At 38.5% G+C, this 24,905-nt stretch overlaps 1 protein-coding gene across 1 annotated transcript in view; it reads left to right on the forward strand.

Annotated features, from left to right (window-relative positions):
* The window catches only part of Sbf (SET domain binding factor), a 219,984-nt gene that overhangs the window by 148,341 nt on the left and 46,738 nt on the right, over nucleotides 1-24,905 (forward strand). Inside the window, exons 25-29 of the mRNA XM_080268179.1 lie at nucleotides 5,722-6,001; nucleotides 6,578-6,771; nucleotides 6,948-7,260; nucleotides 21,178-21,463; nucleotides 22,322-22,467. Coding sequence (XP_080124305.1) covers nucleotides 5,722-6,001; nucleotides 6,578-6,771; nucleotides 6,948-7,260; nucleotides 21,178-21,463; nucleotides 22,322-22,467 — 1,219 coding nt within the window. The remainder of the gene's footprint in view (nucleotides 1-5,721; nucleotides 6,002-6,577; nucleotides 6,772-6,947; nucleotides 7,261-21,177; nucleotides 21,464-22,321; nucleotides 22,468-24,905) is intronic.

Consider the following 24,905-nt stretch of genomic DNA (forward strand, 5'->3'; position numbering starts at 1 on the left):
CCTTCTTCTCATCCTCTAAACACCCAAATTCAGGAGTGGCTGTCCCATCTTTCTGTTTGGAAAAATTCAGTTTGCTTCTGTTGGGTTCCTAGTCATATTGAGATTACAGGTAGTGAACAAGCTGACTCACTGGCATGTTCTGCAACTCAAACTTCTAGGTCCTCTCTCCTCCCCATTCCTGCTCTTGATTGTTTTCCTCTTCTGTCCCATGCTTTCCCAGAAGGTTAGCAACAAGCTTCATAGTGTTAAACCCTCAGTTCCTCCCTGGCACACATCAACCCGACCCCAGTCATTGATGGGAGACTATCCTTGCTTGTCTTCATTTGGGCCATATCTGCCTCACTCATGGTCATTTATTGAACCATGACCCTCAGCCACTCTTTTCACACTCTAATTGCCCTATGACTATCCATCACCTCTTTCTTGATTGCTCCTTTACACTCCAACGCCATCTCTAAGCGTTTCTTTTTCTTTCCTCACTAAGTTGACCCCCACAACTTACTGATTTCCAAGGTGACTCTCCCACTGTTTTCTGTTTCCAGTATTATCACTTTTATTACACTGCACTTAATGTCATACATTTAATATAATTATAACCCCCACTCCCTTCTGCCGTAGTGCCATATAGCCATATTATGGTTTGGTGCTAGGTCATTATTAATCCTTACATCCTCAGACAGTATGATAATACAAGAGAGAATGGATATAGAGATGGTTATGGATGAGTTTGAAGGTCAAGATGGTATAGCAGGCCAAGAAGGTGGATAGGTATGATATATGAGAGTGGGAAAAAGTGGATTTCAGAAGTTGAGGAAACGGGAATTGAAAAGAAATGGAAATCAATTAATGAAGTACAGTATTTGTTTGTACTGTTCAGATCAGGATATGACAAGAATTGACATCTTATTTTTAACTTACGTGTTGACACGTGTATGTGAAGTGCGTCTATAAAGAAAAAAAAAATTGTGTGAATGGTTTTGATTTTGAGGTGAAGCCATGATTTTGAAAACATAAATAATGTTTAAATGTTTATGTGGCCCATTTCTCTGGGTTTGCTGTTTAATAACTCTTTGGCTTTTATTCTTTCATTTTCATTGTTTCTTGAATAGTTTTATTGTGTATAAAGTAGAGGATGACAGCACAACATTTCTTGGTTACAACAGCCATACATGCAAAGGAAATTAGAACTACATTGAACAAAAGTATGAAGCAAATTTTCAGTCTTTAAAATGAGTGGGCACTTTTTTTTTTTTAAATTGTGTCCAGCCACAAAATGTGTAAAAGCGAGGGTTACAAGTTTCAAACTCACAGACTTGGGGATGGGTGGAAGGCAAGTATACAGTACAGTACACATAACTGAACATAAAGCATGTCGCAGCAGTCCCCCCCCCCCCCCCCAAGAAAGCACTGAAGTTTTAGTACAGTAGTCAATTTATGTTTACATAGTACCATTAATAATTGTACTGTTCATAGCTTATTAGGGTTATCATAATATGCTGTGGTGTTTGGTGTGCTGAATTAGTACAGTATTATATAACTATTTAGTTGATATGAGTTTTCTTCTTGAGCTTTAGCACTTTTGCAGGCTGTTTTTGTGTTGCATAGTACTGTGCAAAGTATGTTATTGGTTTTGCATAATTAATTTATGCATCAGGAGATACCAGTAAATATGATATCCTTACCAGTCATCATAGACCAGCTGACAGAATTTGAGATGAAGAGGTGCTGGCTGAAGTTGATAGTTAGTAACACCAATGTTCATCAGTTATTTCAAGAATAATATGGGAAGTTCAGGTGTGCATCATTATCATTTAGTTATGTATGTATATTTTGCCTTGCTATGGAGCTGCACTAGTACCATACTGGTGAATATGTATTGTGTACAGCATATTGTATTTACATAAGTTGAATGATAAATGTTAGACTGCATTATAATCCTGGAAGTTAAAGGCCAGCTATAATGAACAGTACTCTAAGAGTGAAACTTGCATGATGATATGCAGTAATGTATATTTTTATAGTTGTATTCTGATCTGCATATGGTGTTTCCTGTTTCATGGTTACAGTTCCATTACCGAGTGGTTGCCACATGGTGGATCTCAATCAAAAAGTGTTTTTCAGCTATCACAAACTGTTTTAATATAGCCTCACTTGAAATACTTTTCCTGGAGAAGTATTGTTGTCATGTATCCCAATTTGTGTATAGTTTACTGCATTTTATAGCATACCCATATACAGTATGTGTACAAAATTTTCACACAGCAGACTCGTGTGGGAAAATGGGATTTTCTTGTGTACTGCATGTTTTTGCTTTACAGTTTATTAATAATTAACTTCAGAACAGTTACTGTACATAAATTGTATCTATACTGTGTGAGGAGGGAGTAACTTTTAATCTTGTATTGTGCAGGTATCCCTCAACATCCTATCCGATCCAGGAGAGATGATTGATGCCCCTACTTTTGAGGGCAGATCTCATATTAAAGTTGGTCTTTACTTCTTGCTACAAAAATGCACAATAGACAGTTTGCTTTTACCCAATAGCATTAAGCCACACCCACAACTTTAATACTTAGTCATGATTGCATGAAATTTAATGAGTTGTGAGTTATGAGTTAGGAATGAGCCTCCTTGATTACTAATTAAATCAATCCACCACTATGTTCACACTTGGCTGGAAGAGGTTGGGGATTTTTATATGGTGGGAAAAAAATACACTGAGGTGGTTTGGACATGTGGAGAAGATGGAGAATGAAAGACTGACTAAGAGGGTGTATGTAGGTGAGGTGGAAGGAGGGAGAGGGAGGGGCAGACCGAGGATGAGGTGGAGGGATGGAGTTGAGAGGTATATGAGGGAGGGGGGGGTGAGTTGGGGGGAGGGGAGTCAAATGGTGGGTGACAGAGTGACTTGGAGGCGTTTTGTCTGCGGCCACCCTTTGCGGGATTAGGGCGTCGGGCTATAGATAGATAGATAGATAGGGAAAAAAATGCTACAGATTCATTGTACAGTAATGTTTAGTGGGAGTCACAGCAACAACACCAAATTCAAGAATACTTACCTTAATTCTACACAAAGGAAAAATAAAGTTCCCAGTTTTACCAGTTTTGTTCTCCCAATTCTGGTTTTCATCCTCCTCCTCCATAGTTTTATCACCCTCCTCCAGAACATGCCATGATTCATTCCATACAGTCAGAGTAAGAATTTTGTCACATATCATTTAAAGTAAATAACTATGAAGTTAGGGAGTTGTGTAGAGCAGTATATATTTTGAAATAGGAAATAAATAACAATGAAATTAGGGAGTTGTGTAGACTAGTCTACATTAAGAAATAAGAGATGATCATATTTAGCTAGCCTAGAAATTGTTAACGCAGTTTAATTCCATGCCAAACACTGTAAGATTTAACTGGCATTGCCAGAATCTACTCTAAGAAAAGAATAAACTGAAATCCATAATACTGTAGATGTTGAAATCAGTTCAGACCACAAACATTGTGAGAACATAGTGACACTACTATAGATAATATCATGTGAATATGTTAAGATATATGAATGAATTATGGTGGATATCTTGTAGACTCCCTTTGTTGTGCATTGAATACAGTACAGTACAGTATATGCAGTCCCATTAGGGGTACAGAGGCAAGAATAAATAAAGAGGCTATAAACATCAGATTGATAAAGTACAAAGAACTTCCATCACTGTTTACTGGACTAGCAATGAATGTTAGTAGAAATATGAAGTTCGTGAATGCTCTGTGTTAACATCCAATGGTTTGAACCCAGAAAGATCGCCAAAGATTCTGTTATATAAAATACTGCAAGGGATCTAAAGTGATCTCATGCAGCTTAAATGATCTGGACAACAGAAACCTATCCTCATGCCGGTGGTTTAATAATACAGTATACAGTATTTGCAGGTATGGAAACCATTATTAAAAGACTGTTTATGTGATGTAGCACAAGAAAAAGGAAATGGATGAGAAAACAAAGACAGAAAACAAAGGACATTGTTGAAAAGAACATGTTATTGGAAGTGAACTTATGATGGAATAATGTTACATACTGTAGAGTTCTTTTCGAATATATTAACACCACAGATACACTCAAAATGTGGCATTAAGAAAGGTTGAGATTATTAAATTTATTTACATTAAGTATTGACCAAACACTTGTGAAGATTGTTCCAGATCCTTGTTACTGTTATGTCCATTATGATCAGCTATCAACTAGTGTCAGATTCAACACTCTGTGAAGTCATAAATCAGTCAGAGTCTGTTAATTATGTCCAGGATCATGCTCAAGTAGGTAGAGGATGATTTGTTATCTGATGAGACAAGTGTTTGATTTCAGGCTGAGTCGGAGAACAGTGATGGTTGTTAAATTAGGCTTTACTGATTTTTCATATGACCCACTGGCATGTCATAAAAACACCCCTGGTAATACTAGTTCATTATGGACAGTGGGTATTAGCGTTGAAGTAATGACATGGGAAGGTTTGTGGCACATACAACTGCTGACCGTAGGGAGTGAACTTTGAAGTCTGTGCCAAGATTCTATGCCCAGAATTGAAGAAATAAATAAGGGGATACTTGCATCATTTACCTTATGCTGTCTTTTCATTTAGAATCAGTGAAATGTATTTTGTTTATATAAACAGATTACATTTGATGATCCAAATCTATAGGTAATCTCAAGTAGTGATTGTTAGTGGTGTGCAGTGATTATGATGTATCTGTAGGTTTACTCTTTCTACCTGAGGATGTAATTTAAAACATTATTCTGTACCAGACAGTTTCATTACTTTTAAGAGAGTCCTCTTGTAGTGAGGGGATTACTAAAAACTATTTAACCTCTCCAGTTCAAAAAATGTCTCCTAAGCTGCATTAAATTGTCTGGAGATAGTAAGAAGACACTATAAAAGACATCCTCTGATTGAGGGGGTTTAGAGTGTGACTTACCGTAACCCTTGTACGAGTACCAGGATATCAGTTCAGGAAATATGACAGTCTACAGAAACATTATGCTATAAGGTCAGTGAGTTACCTAATTGGTGCACCAGGTGTTGGATGGTATAGATTCCATCCTAATTACTTTTCAGAATTCTAGGGAGAATTTGTCTCATGGTAATCAAGAAATGAGAATTTTACTCGTCAAAGGGTTGTTGATTGTGAACTAGAATATAGCATATAGTGTGTGTTTTATCTTGTTTACAAAATGGAAAAGCAACATATGCAAGGAGCTGAGTTACATTAATACCAAAATTTTGCTTAGCTATTGATTTAGCTGTTTTGTTTTGATCAGTAATGTACCGAAGGTTGTTGATGCATTGCTTTATATTGCTTGCAGGCATTGTATTACTGATTGAATGAGTATAATAATAATAACCCATTAATTATTAATAATAAACTTCATGCCTTAGTTGAACACAATCGGTAAAGTAAATTTCATCAAGTGTAGCACTTTAAGGTAAAAGATTGTTGTTTTTCCCTTGAGCTTGGCACAGTGTTAGACTTTCTTGAAGTGCTCTTCAGTTCTCAGAATTTTCCAGTCTTATAGTATACTATTATAACTTTTTATTCATTTATGAATAGTTTAATCTTTTCATCCCATGTTATATTTTTTAAGTGTATATATTAATGTGCTTTTGTTATTCATGATCTCAAGTTATAGTATGGTATTTATGCTCTTAACATGTATGTTTCCTCATCCCTGGACAGTTGTGGATGAACTTGAGGCATCAGGACTGAGCAATGGATCAACAGGGCAGCTTTCCCTGGTGTCTGGGGGGCTGGTGGGGATGGTAGGAATGGTAGAAGTTGATAATAAGACCCTGGAGAAACTGTCAGAGAGAAGCTACCACAAGGACTACCTACGTCTTGGTTTGGGCTCAGTCAATGCCACAGCTGCTGCCACTGCTGCTGCAGCTGGGCCTCAGCGTGCAGCCAAGGCAGAGTTTAGAGTCACATCATGCAACATCAGCTACCAGCTGGCTAGGAGGTACAACAGTGTCTTATTTTAGACTTAAGTATTAAATGCTGTTAAGTACAAAAGATTATCTTGTATGTTAAACACCATGTAATTCAGTCAGATCAGTTTTAGTTATACTGTGCATCTCCTTAAGGATCCCTTTGCTGGAGTTAGCTGTGGTACAACTAAGTATATCTTTGGTCTGGAAGCTTAACCAGTTGTCATAACCTAATTACTTCCAAGTAGTTCATAGAAACTTTTAACTGTGTGAATATCTTAGCGTTAAGTGTGTTTGAGGCTGAGTTTGTTGCCTAGGAGTGAGGATTGTTTGGCATATTACAAGGATGGAAGACACATATAAGTCATAAGGCGATACCTGTCAGGGTCAGTAGTAGCTAACCCAATACTGCCACTTTATTCTCCATAAACTTTTTCCAGCCTTCCTTCAGCAGCCAGGCATTGATACTGATATCTGAGCTTCTATTCCCTACTTGACCCCACTTTACCTTTTACTTCTAAAACTTAGTAATATATGCATGACCATGTGTTTTTAGCAAAACCTTTCAGTCCTTATCTAACCTCCCTGTATATGTTGGCTCCCCCAAGTTACCCTGCGTTGTTGGTGGTGCCGTGGGGAACAAGTGATGACTCCCTCCATCGACTAGCACGCTGCTACCGACATAGTCGTTTGCCTGTCATCACTTGGCGTCATCCTCGCACGAAGGCTCTCCTCCTTAGGGGTGCCGGATTTCATGGGAAAGGTGTCATGAGCATGCTTAATCGACCAGCAACCACAACAGGTAAGAGAGTGGCACATTATTATAGCATTTATGAAATGTGATAGCAAGATATTGCAGTATTGTATTGCTAATTTATTCATTCTCTATTCATTCTACAAAATAGGAGTGGTTACTTGTATATTGTCAGTTTTATGGTAAGTTCATCACAACTTACCACCTGCTGTATTCTTCTTCAGGCAACACAGGTGATGTGTCATATTCAGTGGAGCAAGAGAAGTACCTATCAGCAGTGGTCCAGTTAACACCAGTGTCTGTGCTTCGTGATGGGTCCTCATGGCGGTTGACAGATTCCTCTCTTTCTATCAATTCCCTGGTCCTAGCTGCTGGAGGAGGTGCAGGAGGAGGTGTCAGCACCACCACATCTGCAGCCACTCTGGAGCTACCCCCACCTTACCACCACTACCAGTCACAGTCATCATCTTATCCCACACTCACCCCAGAGATTGGACGCAAGAGCAATCCACTCTCCAAGGCCATGAACACACTGCGGTAAGTTCTCTTTTCCTGGCTCCCTCCCTCCCAAGTAAGATGAGGGCTCTAACATTGGCCTCTCACGCCTCTGTTCCCTTGTCCAATAACTTGCTTATCCCCTACAGTGTCTCATATATATGTATATATATATATATATATATATATATATATATATATATATATATATAATATAATATAATATATATATAATATAATATAATATAATATAATATATATATAATATAATATAATATAATATATATATAATATATATATATATAATATATAATATAATATAATATATATATATATATATATATATATATATATATACAGTATATGTATATTCACTGTATACCTAATGCTTATAATCTTCATCCCAACATCCTTATCATTGTTCTCTTCCCTAATCCCTCCTTGAAATCCCCTTACACCCTCCTTACACTATCAGTCCCTTGCAGTCTCCTTATACAGTACACTACTTTTAATTCCTTTCTCCTTATATTTCCAGTTCTTCATATCCTCATTGCCACCTCTCTCCTTGTACTGTACTGTATTTCCAGTCTTTTGTACTCTTATTATTCCCTTTCAAGCCATCTTCCCCACCAAGGACATGTGTGGGTCTTTTTTCCACCCCATGTGTTCCAGTAGTGATGCAATAACCAGTTTGCTTCTCTTCTCAATGTGACAGAGTAAGTTTGAGACTATGCAGCTGTAATATCAACTAATTGCACATGAAATACAAGTATTAATACTGTAATATATTGAACATATCCTAAGGATAGTTACAGTACAGTAAACTCTATTATCCACATATTAACTGTCCACATGAAATACTCAGTGATTTATATTTATTGTACTGTCATGATTATGCATTACCATTGCATATATCTGAGACTCTCACAACTAAAATCACCATAATTTTTATTTTTTTATTTTTTTTATTTTTTATAGGTGGGGGGGGGGGACTATGTCTTATTGTTGATATGATATGGCATTACTTGTGCTGTATTTTATGCTAAGTGCTGTTTGTTTTAGTCAGCCTAAAGCACTCACTAAAAACAGCTATTTGCACACTGTCAAGAACAGGTGTGTGGATAACAGAGAGCGTACTGTATTATATTTCATGCTTCCCTTGCCATCCTTTTATGTGGCATCAGCTTTGGCCAACACCACATGATACCATTAGCTGTTGTGTGGAATCCTGGGATATGTGTAAGGTGTTGTGACAGGTCCCTGATGGATTTTTTCTCTTAACTTTTATTATTTTAATATATTGATATGAATATTAGTTTTAGAAGTTATTAATGCTAACTTGGATGGATAGAGGATATACAGTATATAAATACTGTATTATATATACATATTTATTTGCATTTTTTGTGTGAAATAGGTTACAAATCCTCTGGCTTTTACAAGAATGCAGTCCTACTACCATTTGAAGAATTATGTTGTTGTTTTCTTTTTTCATAATTATACAGTTGTTTTACCTGTAGATTAATTAGAGGAGCCAGCAGGTTTACCAGGTTTGTATTTAAAAAAAAAAAAAAAAAGATAACTTCTCAAAAAGAATTGATGCAGCCAAATGACAGTAGCTGTTGGTGTTCCAGTATGCAGTCCTTTGGCTGTCAGTAAAATGGAGGCTGTTGTTTAGTAAAATTCTGAGAGCCATATTCTCATCAGCCAAGGACCTCCTCTGTAGCCAGTTATTTCTGACAGTGTCACATTAATATTATCTTGTATGTTCACTGTGGCCTTAAATATCTTAGCTAAGTAGTCTAGCTCCAAACTTCTTTGCTCTTCTGGGAGCATTTAATAACTAATCAATGGATGAATGTTCTTGATGCAAAGAAACCAAGATTATGGAGCTTCAGTAGTGATGGTTTTGATAGTTCTTACTCTTTCATCCTTTCTTTCCCCTTGAGTTCTGGACCTTACCTTGCCCACTCCATAGTCAGGAAAAAGGTCAGGATGATGATAATGAAATAGATATAAACACAGTAACATACAAGAAAATAGTAAGGTGAAGTAGGCAAAATTAATCAATATAGAAGAAGTGTAAGAAATCTACAGATAAATCACTTAAGAAAGCCTCATAAGTAAATGAGATTACAACCCTGTATTATCTGATAACCGAGTCCTTAGCAACTGTCATTCACTAATCTGCATGTGGCATGGTAAGCATACAGTATATAGAAGTTTAACCAGTAGAGCTTTAAAATAATAATTTAACTTCATAGCTTGTAAATATCCTTTTTGCTTTAGTTTTGTGTGTAGTTTTTTCCTTGTACATTTGTGTATTATATGTGTCAAGTCTCATGGCATGTGTATCCAAGGTCCTCTTGTACAGTAAAGGTTATGGTTTCATTACAACCCTAGGACATGACCCCTTCACGATGGTGTCGTGTTTCTCATTTTACTCAGGCTACCACCAGACTATTTTATCCATCCATCCATCCTTCCATCATCTAATCCTATGTTGTCCCATGAGGAGTGTAGGATCCCGAGGCTAGGCAAGTTGGTCCTGACATTTAAGATATGTGATCAGCTTCACTCATCCGTGAGTGGCATTACATGAGCAATAAACCCCAACTACCCCTTGGATATAAACCTGCACAGGCTCAGTCCGATTGGAGTGCCTTAATCACCCGCTAAACCACCAGGTGCCATAATTTGGTTATATGGTTACCACCCAGCATAGTAAATAGTTTCCTGGTGCACAGGAAACCATTTGGCATGTCACTCAGTGTAGAGTCACCCATAGGCAGAAGGAAGAGGAAAGAATGAAGGAAAGATAGACAGAAGAGGGAGTGTAAAATCACCTGTAGGCAGAAGGAAGAGGCAAGAATGAAGGATATAAAACCAGAAGACGAATGAAAGAAAGAAGGAAGAGAGGAATGGGCAGACACTTGACAGAGACACTACATAGAGTGGATGTTGGATACCCCCACGTACCACCTCGTTAAAAAAGATCTCTAATAGTGAAGGTGTTTATGAAGAGTATTATCTAACCCCTTTAGTTAGAAATGTCTCATATAAGCTGAATATAAGCTGAATAAAGTCATTTGGAAGTTGCAAAAAATATACTGAAAGAGACCTCATGATGCTGACAAGGTTAAAACTGCTGGAAAGAAATACTGCTTTAGCATCAGTACTCACATACCATTCAACCTGTTCAGCCCAAGGATGTCTTTTATCCTTGATACCTTCATACATTCATTTTCATTTTTTTTTTTTTTCTTACTGTATATAACCCCTGTAATTTTTAATTTTTTTCTTGGGCTCGTTAATATCATCTGGATATTGAGAGTGAGTAAAATGAAAAGGACGCCATCATATTGACAGGGTTAAGTTCATTGCAGTTTAGGACGCTGTAAAGACACTGCTGAAATCCTCATTATGTCACCATTTTTAGTCTTCCTTTTCACATGGTGCCTATAAGATAATTTGTCATTTTCCTAAAGTTTTTAGATGAATGGAAAAAACTGTAAATTCTGTTTATACAATACCTATCAAGCTGGTGTGCTGCTTTCACCTGATTTACAGTCTAAGTTGTGTGGAAAATGTTATGATACACCATATCAGGAAACATCACAGACATATAAAATGGATTACTGTATTGACCTTGTGGTACAGAAAAAAAAAAAATCACTAATATTGCCTCGAGCACTGACTGAGTGTTGTTGTTGTGTTCCTGTGCCCTGATGATGATGTGATGTTGGGGTTTGATGAAGTCTTTTCACTTGTCTTGCTAGCCATCAGTTATCACCTGATGTCACTGATAAATTAGTTGTGATGCACAGAAGAGTTTGTTGGGCTATAGAACACTCAGACACTGTCTGAACTCATTATTTTATTGTCTGGTGTAAGTACAGTATAGTCAAACTGCGTAAATTTTATTTTTATGTGTTGTCATAATATAGATAAGACAAAGAAACAAATCCATTTATGAATCAAAATGCATTATTATGAACCATACCATGATTCATAAATTAACATATATGAGTCTAGCATACAATAAATTTTCTTATCTATAGCCCATTTCCTTCTCATCACATCATTACAGTGTATCTTAAAATTGTTGCATGAATGTGATATTTGGCATGTGCCAGACACTTGGCCTTTAATTCTTTACTGTGTAGAAGTTTTGATGCATTAAAATGGTATACGAAATACTTAAACTGCATGCAGTCTTCAGTTTTAAATTAGCATTGTGACTGTTTTGTTGGTAGTATGCCATAAATGTATACATATTATTACTTTTTTTTTTTCCATTATTACATATGCTTATAATAAGTATGCAGCCCATGTGGTTTCTTTTGTGTGTTTATATATGTACTGTACTTGTAGTGGTAATGACATGACATTCACAATGCTGACAGAATTGCATGTATTGAGTACTTGATAATCATAAGTGCATGTGTAAAACATATCTGTAGAACCTTGCATAGTGAACCAGGCAACTGGATCTTGCAACTTACTCAGTATTTGCATAGAGTGCATTGATCTTAGCTGCATTTACCTTACTCACTTACTCACTTTGTGGAAATCACAACTTGTGTCTTTGGTAACTGTTTTTCCTTTTTTTTTTTTTTTTTTTTTTTAATGAAAGTGATTGTAATTTTTCTCATTGCCATAATTTGTATATTGATAGTTAATGTGTGTATAAATAACAGTAAATACACATATGTGGCAAGGTTTTACAGCATATATCTTATTTTGTACCAGTACATTGATACTGTATCATTGTGTTCTTGTATAAGTTAATGTGTTCAGGTAATAGTGACTGCCTTCCCTTTCTGTCCACCTACTCAGACACCATGATGCTTACACAGTGTAGACATACAGGTAGTCCTCATTATAAGTAAGCTTTATGCTCACAAATAATACTGTAAATAAGGAGAAATTGGCAATTCAGTTTTATAGGTGGCTGTGGGATAATAATTAGTAACTTTTCTGTGATTTATTGAGAATTTGGTGGCTAAAAACTCTTTATAGGTGACTTATAATGAGGATTTGTTGTAGTTTGTTTTTGTGTTACTTCTCAACTGTTATCTCTCAGCCTGTTAACCATGTCCCGTCTAGCTTACACAGTTTACCGTGTGTTTTTTTTCCCACCCTTTTCAGCTATCCTCTCCAAATCCATATATTTTATGTGGGGATGTACAAATGCAGTAGTCATTCATTAAATACATACAGCATTTACACTTCGTTATGCAATGAGGGATCATACTTCTCACTATTTTCCATGAGATGTCATTGTTTAGTGTCAGTACATAGCATATTTTGATGTAATAGCTTGTGCTGTGCTAAAAAGATAAAACTGTTGTTGATTACATCTTCATTCACCAGTGTAGCTGCTGTTAGATGATCACATCTTCATTCACCAGTGTAGCTGCTGTTAGATAATGAGACAAATAATTACAGTATCATCAACAACAGTATTATCATCCCTATTCCTCATCATATGGTTGGGAAATCTTAACCCTGGCAAAAGAAGCATTCTAGTAGGATTATTTATAACCACAGAGTCCACCGAAGTTGGCCACACAAATGTTCACTAGTTGACCATTCAGACCTTTGAAAATTTCAGTCCCACCCCTACTTGTCTCCCGTGTGTGTGTGTGTGTGTGTGTGTTTGAGAGTGAGAGTGGTGAGTGAATGATAGTGGTGAGTGAGAGAGTGGTGAGTGAGTGATAGTGGTGAGTGAATGAGTAAGCGAGTGAATGATTGACTCCATCGGATACGTTTATATGAAGCTACAGAATGTGGTGAAAGTTTTTGGCATGTTGGATAGAGCCAGGATTCCAGGGGCTTCATTGATGAGTGAATGGAAGCATGGCCGATTGGAGTGGGTGAACTTGGGCTGTCTGGATGTTGCTACTCCTCACCTAGCCCTGGGGTGGGAAAGGAGGTCCAGATGATAATGATTATGATCATTATATATATCTAATAATATATATATCTAGTAATATATATATATATATATATATATAGTGTAGTATGTATATAGTTAGTGGGTCGATATTGTTGTAAAAGGGATAACTTGAGTTCACAGGTGGGGTGTCCAGTACCATTTGGGATAAGTCCTGCAGGTTCTGTGCTTTCATTATTACGAGTTTCATTGTCATGCTTTAGGTGCAGTACCAATTACGTGTGATATCCACGGGTTCACTGTACGTGTCACACCATTTCAGTCCAGTTTGTTTCTGTCCTGTAAGCCTCTATTCTCAAGGATATCCTCATAGTCATGTAGAAATTTTTGGGATCTAGAAAAGTTCATAAGTACAGGGTTTTATTTTGTATTCATGTCCTAGATGGGTATTAACGCTTAAATGGCGGACTACTTTCCAGTTTTACATTCGGATGGGGTGGGTTATTTGGAATAAATAAGGTATTTTGATATCAGGCAAAACATGCATAAATGGATCATAGTAGCTGAAAAAACAAAGAATTTGATGTTATTTACTTCAGATTGCTCACTGGCTGGTTGGTGGTGACAGGTGAGTTAGAGGAGTTGTGGTGCTTCACGGTCACTCTCTTGACTGAAAGCAGGCGGGCAGAGAGTCTTGTTTTTTGCTCTTCTTTGTAACAACAGACTAAAATATATTACTTTTACATTATGTACACTGTTCTGTGTCTTCATGGTGCACTTCGAACACTACACACAGTATACAATACAGTATATGTAAAATTTTTCTTGTCTTACATCTCTACAGTTATAATTTTATGTATGTAAATACCTGTATTATGTACAACTGTTCGTATTACCACAACTGTCACACTAAAATGTTTCTTTAAAGCAATCAGTACAGAGACCCACACCACACTCCTGGCATATAATAGGCCCTCAGAATAGGAATGCGTTCAGGGACTTTGACTTCCTCTTCCCTGACAGACATTCTGGAATGTTGACCGCCTTTTAGGGGTTAAAAAAAATTCAGCCTGGTTGCCACTTTGGCAACTTAGGGTAGTTTTTGTACTTAGCAAAATCAGCTAATCAGCATATATCTGGAATGGGGTTAAACGTCAGTTTTTATCAAGGAAGACTAAAATCATGAGTAATACCACTTTTCTAGCGTATTTTGGGAAATGAAATTCATATCTGACACTAATTTGCTTACATCACCTTTGCAACACTCTCAGATCCAAGATGGCTACCCCTAATTTGCATATTAGAAGGCCCATGTCATTTTGCAAAAGCTAGAATCTCATGTGCTACTTTTCTGGGTTGTATTAAAGCAAGGTGCTCATTTCTGAATTTAAGTTATTACAATTAAAGTTATTTTATTACCATTGAAATTATGTGGGCATCTGAGTGAATGGTTCATGATCATTGTGGATGTGCGATGAGGTTGTGTGATGTCCCAGTGGTTGTTCAGTATATAAATGGATCGGGTGATAAAAGAAGTAAAAACACAAATAATGGAGAGAGGGATGGCATTGGTGATGAATGGTGATGGATGGAATATCTCATATTTGTTGTATGCTGATGCAGTGCTACTTGCAAATACTGTACCAGACAAGAGACTGGTAGACGTGTGCAGAGTTTTGCTGATGTTTGTGAGCGTCGTGCCTTGAGAGTAAATGTAGAAAAGAATAAAGTGATGGTAATTGAGAGAATAGGTGACTCCCAGTGCAATGTTACAGTAAATGGAGAGAGACTGGAATTGGTGTGAGCATTCTAGTACCTGGGCAGATTGATAGAAAGGAGAGGAAAATGTGCAAAAGAAGTGGAAAGTAGATTGACACAAGGAAGAAAAGTAGTTGGTGCTATGAAGGCCTTGACAAGAAACAGGCTTGAGTGTTGCAGTTGCGTGAGGCTTACATGAAGGAGTGTTAGTGCCAGCTTTAACATATGGATGTGAGACTATGTTGTGGCATGAAAATGAAAAGTCAGGAGTGAGAGCACTGGAGATGGGACTGCTGAAGGAATGTATGTGGAGTACAGAGAGTGGATAGGATATGAAATAATGTGATTCGTGAAAGATGCAGAGTGAGGGAGTCTGTGGACACCAGAATCGAAGAGAGTGTGCTGAGATGGTATGGTTGTGTGGAGAGAATGGATAATAGTAGAGTGGTGAAAAAGGTATATCTGAGCAAATTTGAAGGAGGGAGGAGGCGAGGTAGGCCAAGGAGAAGTTGGGGGGATATGGTGGATGAGTGTGTGAGGAAGAGAGGTATGGAAGTTGATGAGGCTAGGGGACTGATGAGAGCAAGCTTGCTGAATGAATGTCATGAGGAGAAGTGCATGATCAGAGATTTGGCACCCTTTTTAAACGTGACCGGTCGGATTGACTCTATCGGGTACGTTTATGTGAAGCTACAGAATGTGGTGAAAGTTTTTGGCGTATCAGATAGAGCCAGGATTCCGTGGGCTTGAATGTTGAGCGAATGGAAGCGTGGCCCATTGGACTGGGGAGACTTGGGCTATCTGGACATTACTACTCCTCACCCTGCCCTAGGGTGGGAAAGGAGGCTCATGATGATGATGATGATGATGAAATTGTATGATTGGCATGGATCATCATGGCAACACTCAAATCCAAAAAATGTCAGCAAAATGTCAGCGGAAATTTTTCACTCCCATTCTTCATCTTTGCCTTCTTGTTCCTGGTCAGTGCCCACTTGGTTGTCCTCATCCCTTCCCTCTTCTTCTGCTTTATTGGGATTGTGACAGTTCGTCCCAGTTTCACATTTGCATCCAGATTGTGCAAGAGAGTCCCTCATGATGACAACTGCAGCTGTGTGTGCCGCAGGCCTTTCCTGCTGCCGCGTTGATTGCGATGACTTCGATGAGATCTTGGGGTCCTGCCGGTCTCGTTGCGATGGCTGGAATGGAAACTCCATCTTTGATTTCCCACCCGAACTTGGTGAGGTCCAGCTGTGGCAGACTCTTCTGGTCAGCTGCTTTGCCTAGGATGACAGTACGGTGGGCTCGCAAGATGTGAAGGACAGGCTTGGGCTTGTTGGTGGCAAAGCCATGACCTTGAAGGGTTTTCCATGCTTGCATGTGTGCAACTAATAAATGGCTTTGGCCATGTAGGTGCCAGGGGGCAGCCCATACAGTGTAGAGATGAAAGCTTCCCCGGCCACCATCAGTTCAGTATGACTGGGTCTGATTTCACCTAAGACAGTGTAGAGGCCCTCAAAATCACCTTTAAGGAGAGTTTTCAGTGCTGAAGGTTTCCCCTTTCCATAAAAATATGAAGTAGTGACTGAGCCAGTAAAGTAGTGAAACCCAAGAAGATACTTGGAACTAAGCTCTTCACATGTGGTGTTGATTGAGAGCACCCAGGGTTCCCAGTTCTCCATCTGAACTGCTGTTGTAAGACTGGCCTTGAACACCCAGAACACGAGTAGCACAAATACTGTATATCAGTGTCATCGTCAAAACTCTAATGGCCTTGTGACCGGCAGACACAACATGGAGTACATTGGAGACAATTGTGATTTCCACCTCATTGTGACCATAGGACCCATCACTACCATCACGGTAGTAGTTCATGATAGGGGTCACTCAGGACTTTGCTGAAAACCCAAGTAGAACAGACACTGAAAAGCCATCTTGAAACAACATCCAGAGGGTTCCTTTTCAATAGGTCAGCCAAGCATTGATAATGTGGAAAAGAAATGTTATAAGAAAATTTGGTACATTCGAAATATGCCAGTTTGCTCATGTGACAGTAAACCCTTGATATAACAAACTAATTGGGGGGAGGGGAGGGTCACTTTATCTGATAATTCGCAGTATCCGAGGGATTACTGAACCTATGTCACTATATAAAGGGAGTCGTCCTGTCCTACGTGCTCAAACATAACCTAAACTAACTCTGTGAAGTTTTACATGGAGAATTCAATGGTTTATGAAGTTGTACATGTAAATACAGTACAATACTGTATGAAGTTGACATATAAATACAATATATACCTAGAAAAAGAATACAGTACAGTATAATGTAGTACTGTTACAGTACACTTACTGTGCCAGGAAGGGATGCTAATGAAGTACACTTACTGTGCCAGGAGGGGATGCTGTTGTCACCATGGGAAGATTTGTGAACTTCTGCTGCGTTTAGCGACCTTTGTTTGCAAAATCTAGGGGAAGTTCGGTCACGATTTGGCCGGTTGTTATATCCAAAATTCGTGATACCGGGGTTCGTTATATCGAGGGTTAACTTTATTATTACAGTATTCATATTATTGTTTCACAGGTCTACAAGAATTTTTTTTTGGTATTTCGGGATAAAACCAAGCCAGTCGTACTTAATGGGTCATTGCGCATGTCCATGACCTGTTTTAAAACACCTAATCGAAAGATGGTCATCCATCTTCTGGAAACATAGAGAATCCTGTATGTCATTGCAAGCACGTGAGAAGCCATTCAAGTACAATTTTGCCATCAAGTATCAATAGTGCATCACTAGCAGTGTGACTGTATTAAATTATATATTGTACTATGTGGTTGGTGTGGGCACTCACATCTACTCACTCGATGCAGTGCTGCTCTCGGGTGCCTGCCCTTTCCTCTCTTCCTTCTTTCCATCCTTCCTCTTCTGTCCTTCTTTCCTTCTGTCTGTGGGTGACTCTACACTGAGTGACAAACCAAATGGTTTCGTGTACACCAGGAAACCATATGCTATGCTGGTTGGTAACCATATAACCAAGTTATGGTGCCTTGTGGTTTAGTGGGTAATTAAGGCGCTCCAATCAGATTGAACCTATGTAAGTTTATATCCAAGGGGTGGTTGGGTTTTATTGTCACTCTCATCGTAAATGTCAGGACCAACATCCCTAACCCTGAGCTCCTATGCTCCTCATGGGGCAACACTGAATTAGATTATGAATGAAAAAAGTTATTACAGTACTGTACTATGTGAAAAACTCTACCATGTAGATTACTTACGCAGGCAATGAAGCGCTATTATGGGAAAGGGTCTTTGCGTAATTAACACGCACCGGTGCGATTTTACACAATTACCTGTACATTAATTTTTAACTCAAGACTCTATTTAGTTTTTTAGTTCATCCCTGAAATCCCACCAGGCTTGTGTGTCGAAGTCACATGAAACAACTGAAAAGTGCAGGTTTGTGTTTTGCACTCTAATTGAAAGTGACCACTTTGTGATATCGTTATAATTTCTTACAGCGAACTAATGCCAAACATGAATTAGTTTTTCAACGTTATCAGATTTCATCGTGACAATAACCATCTCACGAGTCAACTGCAGGGGGGTTCAGAGGAAGGGGGAGGGGAAGAGATGGAGGAGGGGGACAAGGAAGAGGATGAAGAGGGCATGGGGGAGGCACAAGAAGTGCTCCCCACATCAATTATTAATGTAACTAATGTAGTAATGTCACATTTTCAATTACACACACACACACACACAAAAGAAAATTTACCCACTGTTATGCAGAATAGTCATGCAAAGCACACAACAGCAGATTTTGATTCAATCTTGTAATCAATCTGAAGATACTGTATAGCGTTTCATATTTTACTCAGTGCAGCTTCGTAATAATTATCCTTGTTTAATCAGCAAAATATAGAGATTCTGAAACAATCAGTGTGCATTGTAAGAGGCCTCACAACTATAGTGAACAAAATGAAAACCAGAATTTTAATAACAACCAACAATCAGTGTGTGCAAAGCCACAACACCACAGCAGTGAATATTTTTAGATAATGCCAAGTGTGTAGTGTTTTAACATAAAAGCTTTAATGGTAACTGAAGTGGAAGAATTTTAATTGTTTAATTCATAAATGGATTATAAAAAAAAGTAAGCAAACTAGGTAAATAAAAAATTAGTAATTTAAAAATGGGGAATAGGGATTGCAAAAAACAATAAACAGGCAAGGAAGGATCACTGGAGAGCATGCAAAACTAGCAAGGATTCAAGTAACTTTGACAATGTAAACCCACAAATCCCTGTTCTGACTCTACAAGTTGTTAATGCCCGAGTCAAAAGGGATTTGTGGGTTTACATTGTCAACATTACTTGAGTCTTTGCTGGTTTTGCATGCTCCCCACGATTCTTCCTTGTTTGTTTGCTTTTTTTAGCGATCCTGATTACCCATTTTTAAATTACTTAGTTTTTATTAACCTGGTTCAAATATTGGAGTGAGTTGCAATTGTCGTGTTTGGCCTAATGTCAGCAGCTGCTGAAAGATGGTTTCCAGATTGTAGACCACAGAGGACCCAACTTTAGTGCCCTTCTTCATGATCTCCATTGTCTTCACTGGTCTGCTAATACTTGTATGAAAGTGTTCAGGCAAACTTGAGATGAATTTGGCCTTCATCTGTTTTCCAATACTGAGGCCTTCTGCAACTTTGATATTGTCTAAGGCAATTTGCCTTGTTATGATGTTGTACAGGCAGTTGCTGTGGTCATTGAGCAGATGGTAGTGCTTAGCGAGCTCCTTCTGTATGCCCTCTCGATCATCTTCATCAGCCTTTCTCCTGGAATAGTTGTCTTCCTTGTGCTTTAGTCCACTTTCATCCTCATCCTTTCTTTTCATGATATTTCTGGGTAGATGTGTTCCATTGTGTCTGACACATTTGCTGTAATGGGAAATGAGTAATAAAAGCTACTTTAGATCAGAAATGAATCTCTGACTTTATTACAACCCAGAAAAGTAGTAGCACGAAATTCTAGCTATTGTGACACAATTTGAGGCTTCTGATAAGCAACTTAGGGGCAGCCATCTTGCTTATGAGAGGGATGTGATGGTGCTATGTGTAAATTAGTGTCAGAAATTAATTCTTTGTCTCAAATTACTGTAGATAAGTGGTATTATTCATGATTTTAGCCTTCCTGGATCAAAATTGACATTTAACCCCATCCAAGAAACTGTACGAGTATATGTTAATTAGCTAATTATGCAAATTACAAAAGCTGTCCAAGGTTGCCAAGGTGGCAGCCAAGTTGAATTATCCTTAATACACATTTAGGTCATGAATCAATCATAAAACCTTGGACTCATGAACCTTTCCAGGTCGTGTACACAACACACGAGACTGGACTATCATTGTTTTATTCTCTATTCATTCATCATTTGCCTCTCATTCACTTCTCTGGTGATAGAAAGTGGCATCCCATGGCGCATAAAAATTACTTCAACGTGTATATTAGAGCTGCCTGCCAGTGTCAGGTGTGTGCAGGCAGGCCATTACAGTACATACACACATTCATTCAGTCTCACATGGTTTTGTTTATTATACAAACATACAGGCACATAAGTTACTATTGTCCCCACTTTAGTATCACTTTTGCAGTACAATATTTAAGAAACTTTAAATGAAAATTAGCTTATAACCAAGTTTTTCTCTCTTGAGCACTTTCTATCAGTTAAATTATTTATGTTCAGTCGCAATAAAGCTATATGTCACTGCTTTTCTTTTGTGTACTTATGTGCTTTCTTTACCTTTGGCATTGCTTTTCCTTGTCTGCATGCATGACACCAACAGTACTCATACATCTATGTTGTACATTCATACATCATGTGCATGGCTCACATACACCCCACCACATAACTGACTACCACTACACAGACACACTACATCTGCATGCCACATGATTAGCCTCACCACACACATGACTTGCACCCATAGAGCTGCCTTTCATTACACATTTAATTTACATACCCCTTGTAAACAGTAATATAACTCCAGCATCTGTACTATACTCAAGCCATGTTTAGGATATTCATGCCAACAGAAACCATACTGCACAGTGCCACTCCACTTCACACTTAGTTGCATGCCAATATACATTGACAGTTCACCTGTGCATGTGGTACACATTCATTTCTCTCCAACCTCACATCTCGGGGCAGGCAGCCAGTCACTCAGTCAGGTCGCCTTTGGGCCTCCCGCTAACCATACTGACTGTGCCCCTCCACTTCCTTCCCCCGCCCGCCCATCCCTCACTCAGCAGGGCCACAGGAGCGAAGTCCAACTCCGGGGTGCGTTTGGGGCGGTGGGGTTCAATACGAGGGCCACGGGCAGGTGGAGGAGGGGGCGGAGGGGCATTGGCAACCCTCCGCCGCCACCACCTTGCCCCGCCTGGCCCAACTCCTTCCTCCACCACCACCGGCCTTCGTTGCAGCATGAGTGCGGGGCCTCGGCTGTCGGTGGACTCTTCAGATGCAGGATCTGAGGCGGTGCAGTCGTTCCACAAAGCAGCTCTTTATGTATTTGGAGAGAAGACACAGATCAAGGTTAGTAAGCAGAGTTAACCTGATCCCTTTTGGTGGTATCTCTTTTTGACTGGAGACTTAAGTTTAGTCTTGCTTTTTGTAATTTGGCCAAGACTATAAAAACAGAACTGAGTATGTAGGCTGCAAGATGATTTCAGAGAGGAGTGTTGGTGCACACATTAATGTATGGATGTGAGAATTTATTACCGGTATGGCAAGAGTGTCAGAAGTTAAGGTTAAGAGCAGTTGAGTGGAGGGAGGGGATAAGAAACAGTAATTCATGAAGTTAATAATAAGGAAGTACAGTATATTGATAATAGGGTAAAAGAGAGTGAGCTTCGACAGTATGGGCATGCGAAGAGAATGAATATTGATAATAGTTATGGTAAAAGAACATGTATTTGAGTTTGAAAGTGTTAAGGATGGTACATTAAGAATATAGATGTTTTAGTAAATTGAGTATTTGAGAAAGCAAGGTATGGTATGAAAATTGATGAAACTGAGAAACTGTTAAGGTTTGATGAAGTACTGTATTTACAGGGAAGGAGATAATAAGGTTTGTTACTCTTTCGAACACTGTAGTTGATGATTATGACTATGTTAATGTGAAGTGTTTCTGTAAAGAAATATTTTTAAACATTTATGTAGATGGTTGCATTTGTGTAGTGGAACCAGGATTCCAAAGCCTTCAATGATGGAAGAACAAGTGTTTGCTCCTTATTCTTGAACTTGCTGTTGATAGTTCTACCACATGTGTGCATTCTCTTTTACTCTGTGTCAAGATCTTGTCTCACCTCATCTTTTGATGGAAGTAATGGATGGGATGATGAATTGTTGTAGGTAAAATTATACAGCTTTCATGTTTTATATCCGTGATAGGGCATCAAGAATGACGCATACCACAAGACTGAGTTCATCCCAGTGGACTTTACTGAAGTGCGACAGATCAAATCATCCTTCAAGAAGCTGATGAGGGCCTGTGTGCCTTCTACCACTACGGCAGATCAAGAACAATCATTTTTCAGGTGAGGGAGAAAATATTGTTGAAACTATGAGCTGTTGACAGCTCTCTCCTTCCACTTTTATGCTCTGTTTATGTTTCTGGATCCTACCTCACTCCAACTAATTATAAATATGAATCAGGGTGGTGATGACATGCTGTCAAAGCTGCAGGTTGATGACTGTTGCAAATGCGAACAGAATATTTCACAAATGTGGGGAATGAAATGTACTGCTGAGATTTTAATATAGTGTGGGATGACATTGGGGTGGTCCTTGTTCCTGTAAACACATAGGTGAAAGTCCTAAAAGATATTAAAAACAATGAAACAAAAATAATTGTTCTCCTTTGCTGAGTCGCCTCTAAATTAGTTTTAAATTTGTGGTGTAAAGCCATGTTTAATTTTTATCAAACAACAGACCACCAAAATGAAGAAACCCAATATATATTAGGTAAAGACCATAATTTCTAAGAAAGTAGAGAGTCATTTTAACTACATATCCATTAGACCAGAAGAAAGTTCAAAAATAGAAAATAATCTTGCAGTCATTTTCAAATTTTTTCTTCATTGTTAATTGCGTCTGTGCCTAATCTGTGTTTTTTTAATAGGAATTTTAATATAACAGTTTATTACAATGAAGATAATGAATGTGATTAAAAACATAACAGCTAAATTTAGTCATAAAACTGGAGCTATTTGACGAATTAGATGGTATGCCTTCATCGCTAGCTTCCTTTCTGGTCGTTCTATAGCCGCTGTTGTAGACGGCCATCGTTCTTCTCCTAGATCTATCAACAGTGGTGTTCCTCAGGGCTCTGTCCTATCACCAACTCTCTTCCTTTTATTCATCAATGATCTTCTAAGCTGTACATCTAACCCTATCCACTCATACGCTGATGACTCCACCCTTCACCTTTCCATTCGGTTCCCGCAACGCCCATCTCAACAGTTACTTCAACAAACAAGGGATGAGGCTATGGCACACCTAATGTCTGACTTGGCTCGTATCTCTGCCTGGGGTAAAAATAATATGGTTGTCTTTAATGCATCTAAGACTCAGTTCTTACACCTATCAACCCGACAAAATCTTCCACAGGTATACCCACTAATGTTTAATAATATTCAGCTTAATCCTGCATCATCCTTGAACATGCTTGGGGTTTCATTTACTCGGGACTTATCTTGGAAAGATCATATTACATCTCTTGTAAAATCTGCTTCCAAGAGATTGGGTGTGCTAAGCCGACTCCGCTCTTTCTTTACCCCTGCGCAATTGTTGACTCTATACAGGGGTTTTATCCGCCCCTGTGTGGAGTACAACTCTCATGTGTGGGGAGGCTCCCCACATACAGCTCTTCTCAATAGGGTGGAGTCAAAGACTTTTCGTCTCATTAACTCTCCTCCTCTTACTGACTCCCTTCAACCTCTGTCTCTTCGCCGCACTGTTGCATCTTTATCTCTTTTCTATCGCTACTTTAATGGTCACTGCTCCTCTGAACTGTCTGCTTGCATTCCTCCACCTCTACGACGGGCGCGTAGCACCTGTCTGGCAGCAAACTCTCATCCTTTTTCTGTCCAACTCTCTAATGCAAGAGTTAACCGTTACTCTCAGTCTTTCATTTATGCAACAGGTCAGCTCTGGAACTGTCTCCCTCTGTCTGTATTTCCTGCTGCCTATGATCTCCAGTCTTTCAAACGCAGTGAGTCCAGGCATCTCAAAATGATCGGATCTTGAATTTGGCTCTATGTTGTATTTTGTTTTTCTCTTGGAGGGAACTGTTACTGCGGGCTCATGGCCTTTGGTTCCTTCTTCCCCGCATTAAAAAAAAAAAAAAAAAACTTTCAGGACAACTTAAGCTTTGAAACTCGTATTATTGTTGTTTAGCTAACCCACCAAAGGATGATAATTATAAATGGAATCAGTAATCCCCCAAATATTAGTAAATATTGAAAATGATATAAATAATTTAAGCCTTTGTTGACTCGTGTGGAAATTATTAATTTAGGGGCTCTGAGAGTAAAAGATATACTGGGGACTCAAAGATAAAAGTACAAACTAACAAGAGCAGACCCTACAAGAATAGCTAACAGAATAAAGTTGCCAGTTCCTGCTATTTCTTAAAATGATTATCCATTTCGGAATGAAACTGGTGAAAGGAGGAAGACCTCGTAAAGACAGTACAGAGAGAGAGCGAGAAAGAGAGAGAGAGAGAGAAACAGTGGTTTTATTTCTGCAGGAAAATTATAAGTTACAAGATGATTGAAATGGAAGGCTTGCCTACATTGCAAAAGAATAACAGTCGACAAGGAGATCAAAGAATATAACAGAAAATAAATTCCCATGGTTATTTCTTTAATTAAAGTAGCAGAAAGTATCCAACTAATTTGATTGATTGATGAAAATGCTAGAATATTTCATACAGAGGCTCGATTAATCCTTCCAACTGCCCCCACAATTGCCA

Source organism: Coenobita brevimanus, chromosome 26 (genome assembly GCF_032717465.1).
Source record: "Coenobita brevimanus isolate Jiangsu-jjx chromosome 26, ASM3271746v2, whole genome shotgun sequence".
NCBI lineage: Eukaryota > Metazoa > Arthropoda > Malacostraca > Decapoda > Coenobitidae > Coenobita > Coenobita brevimanus.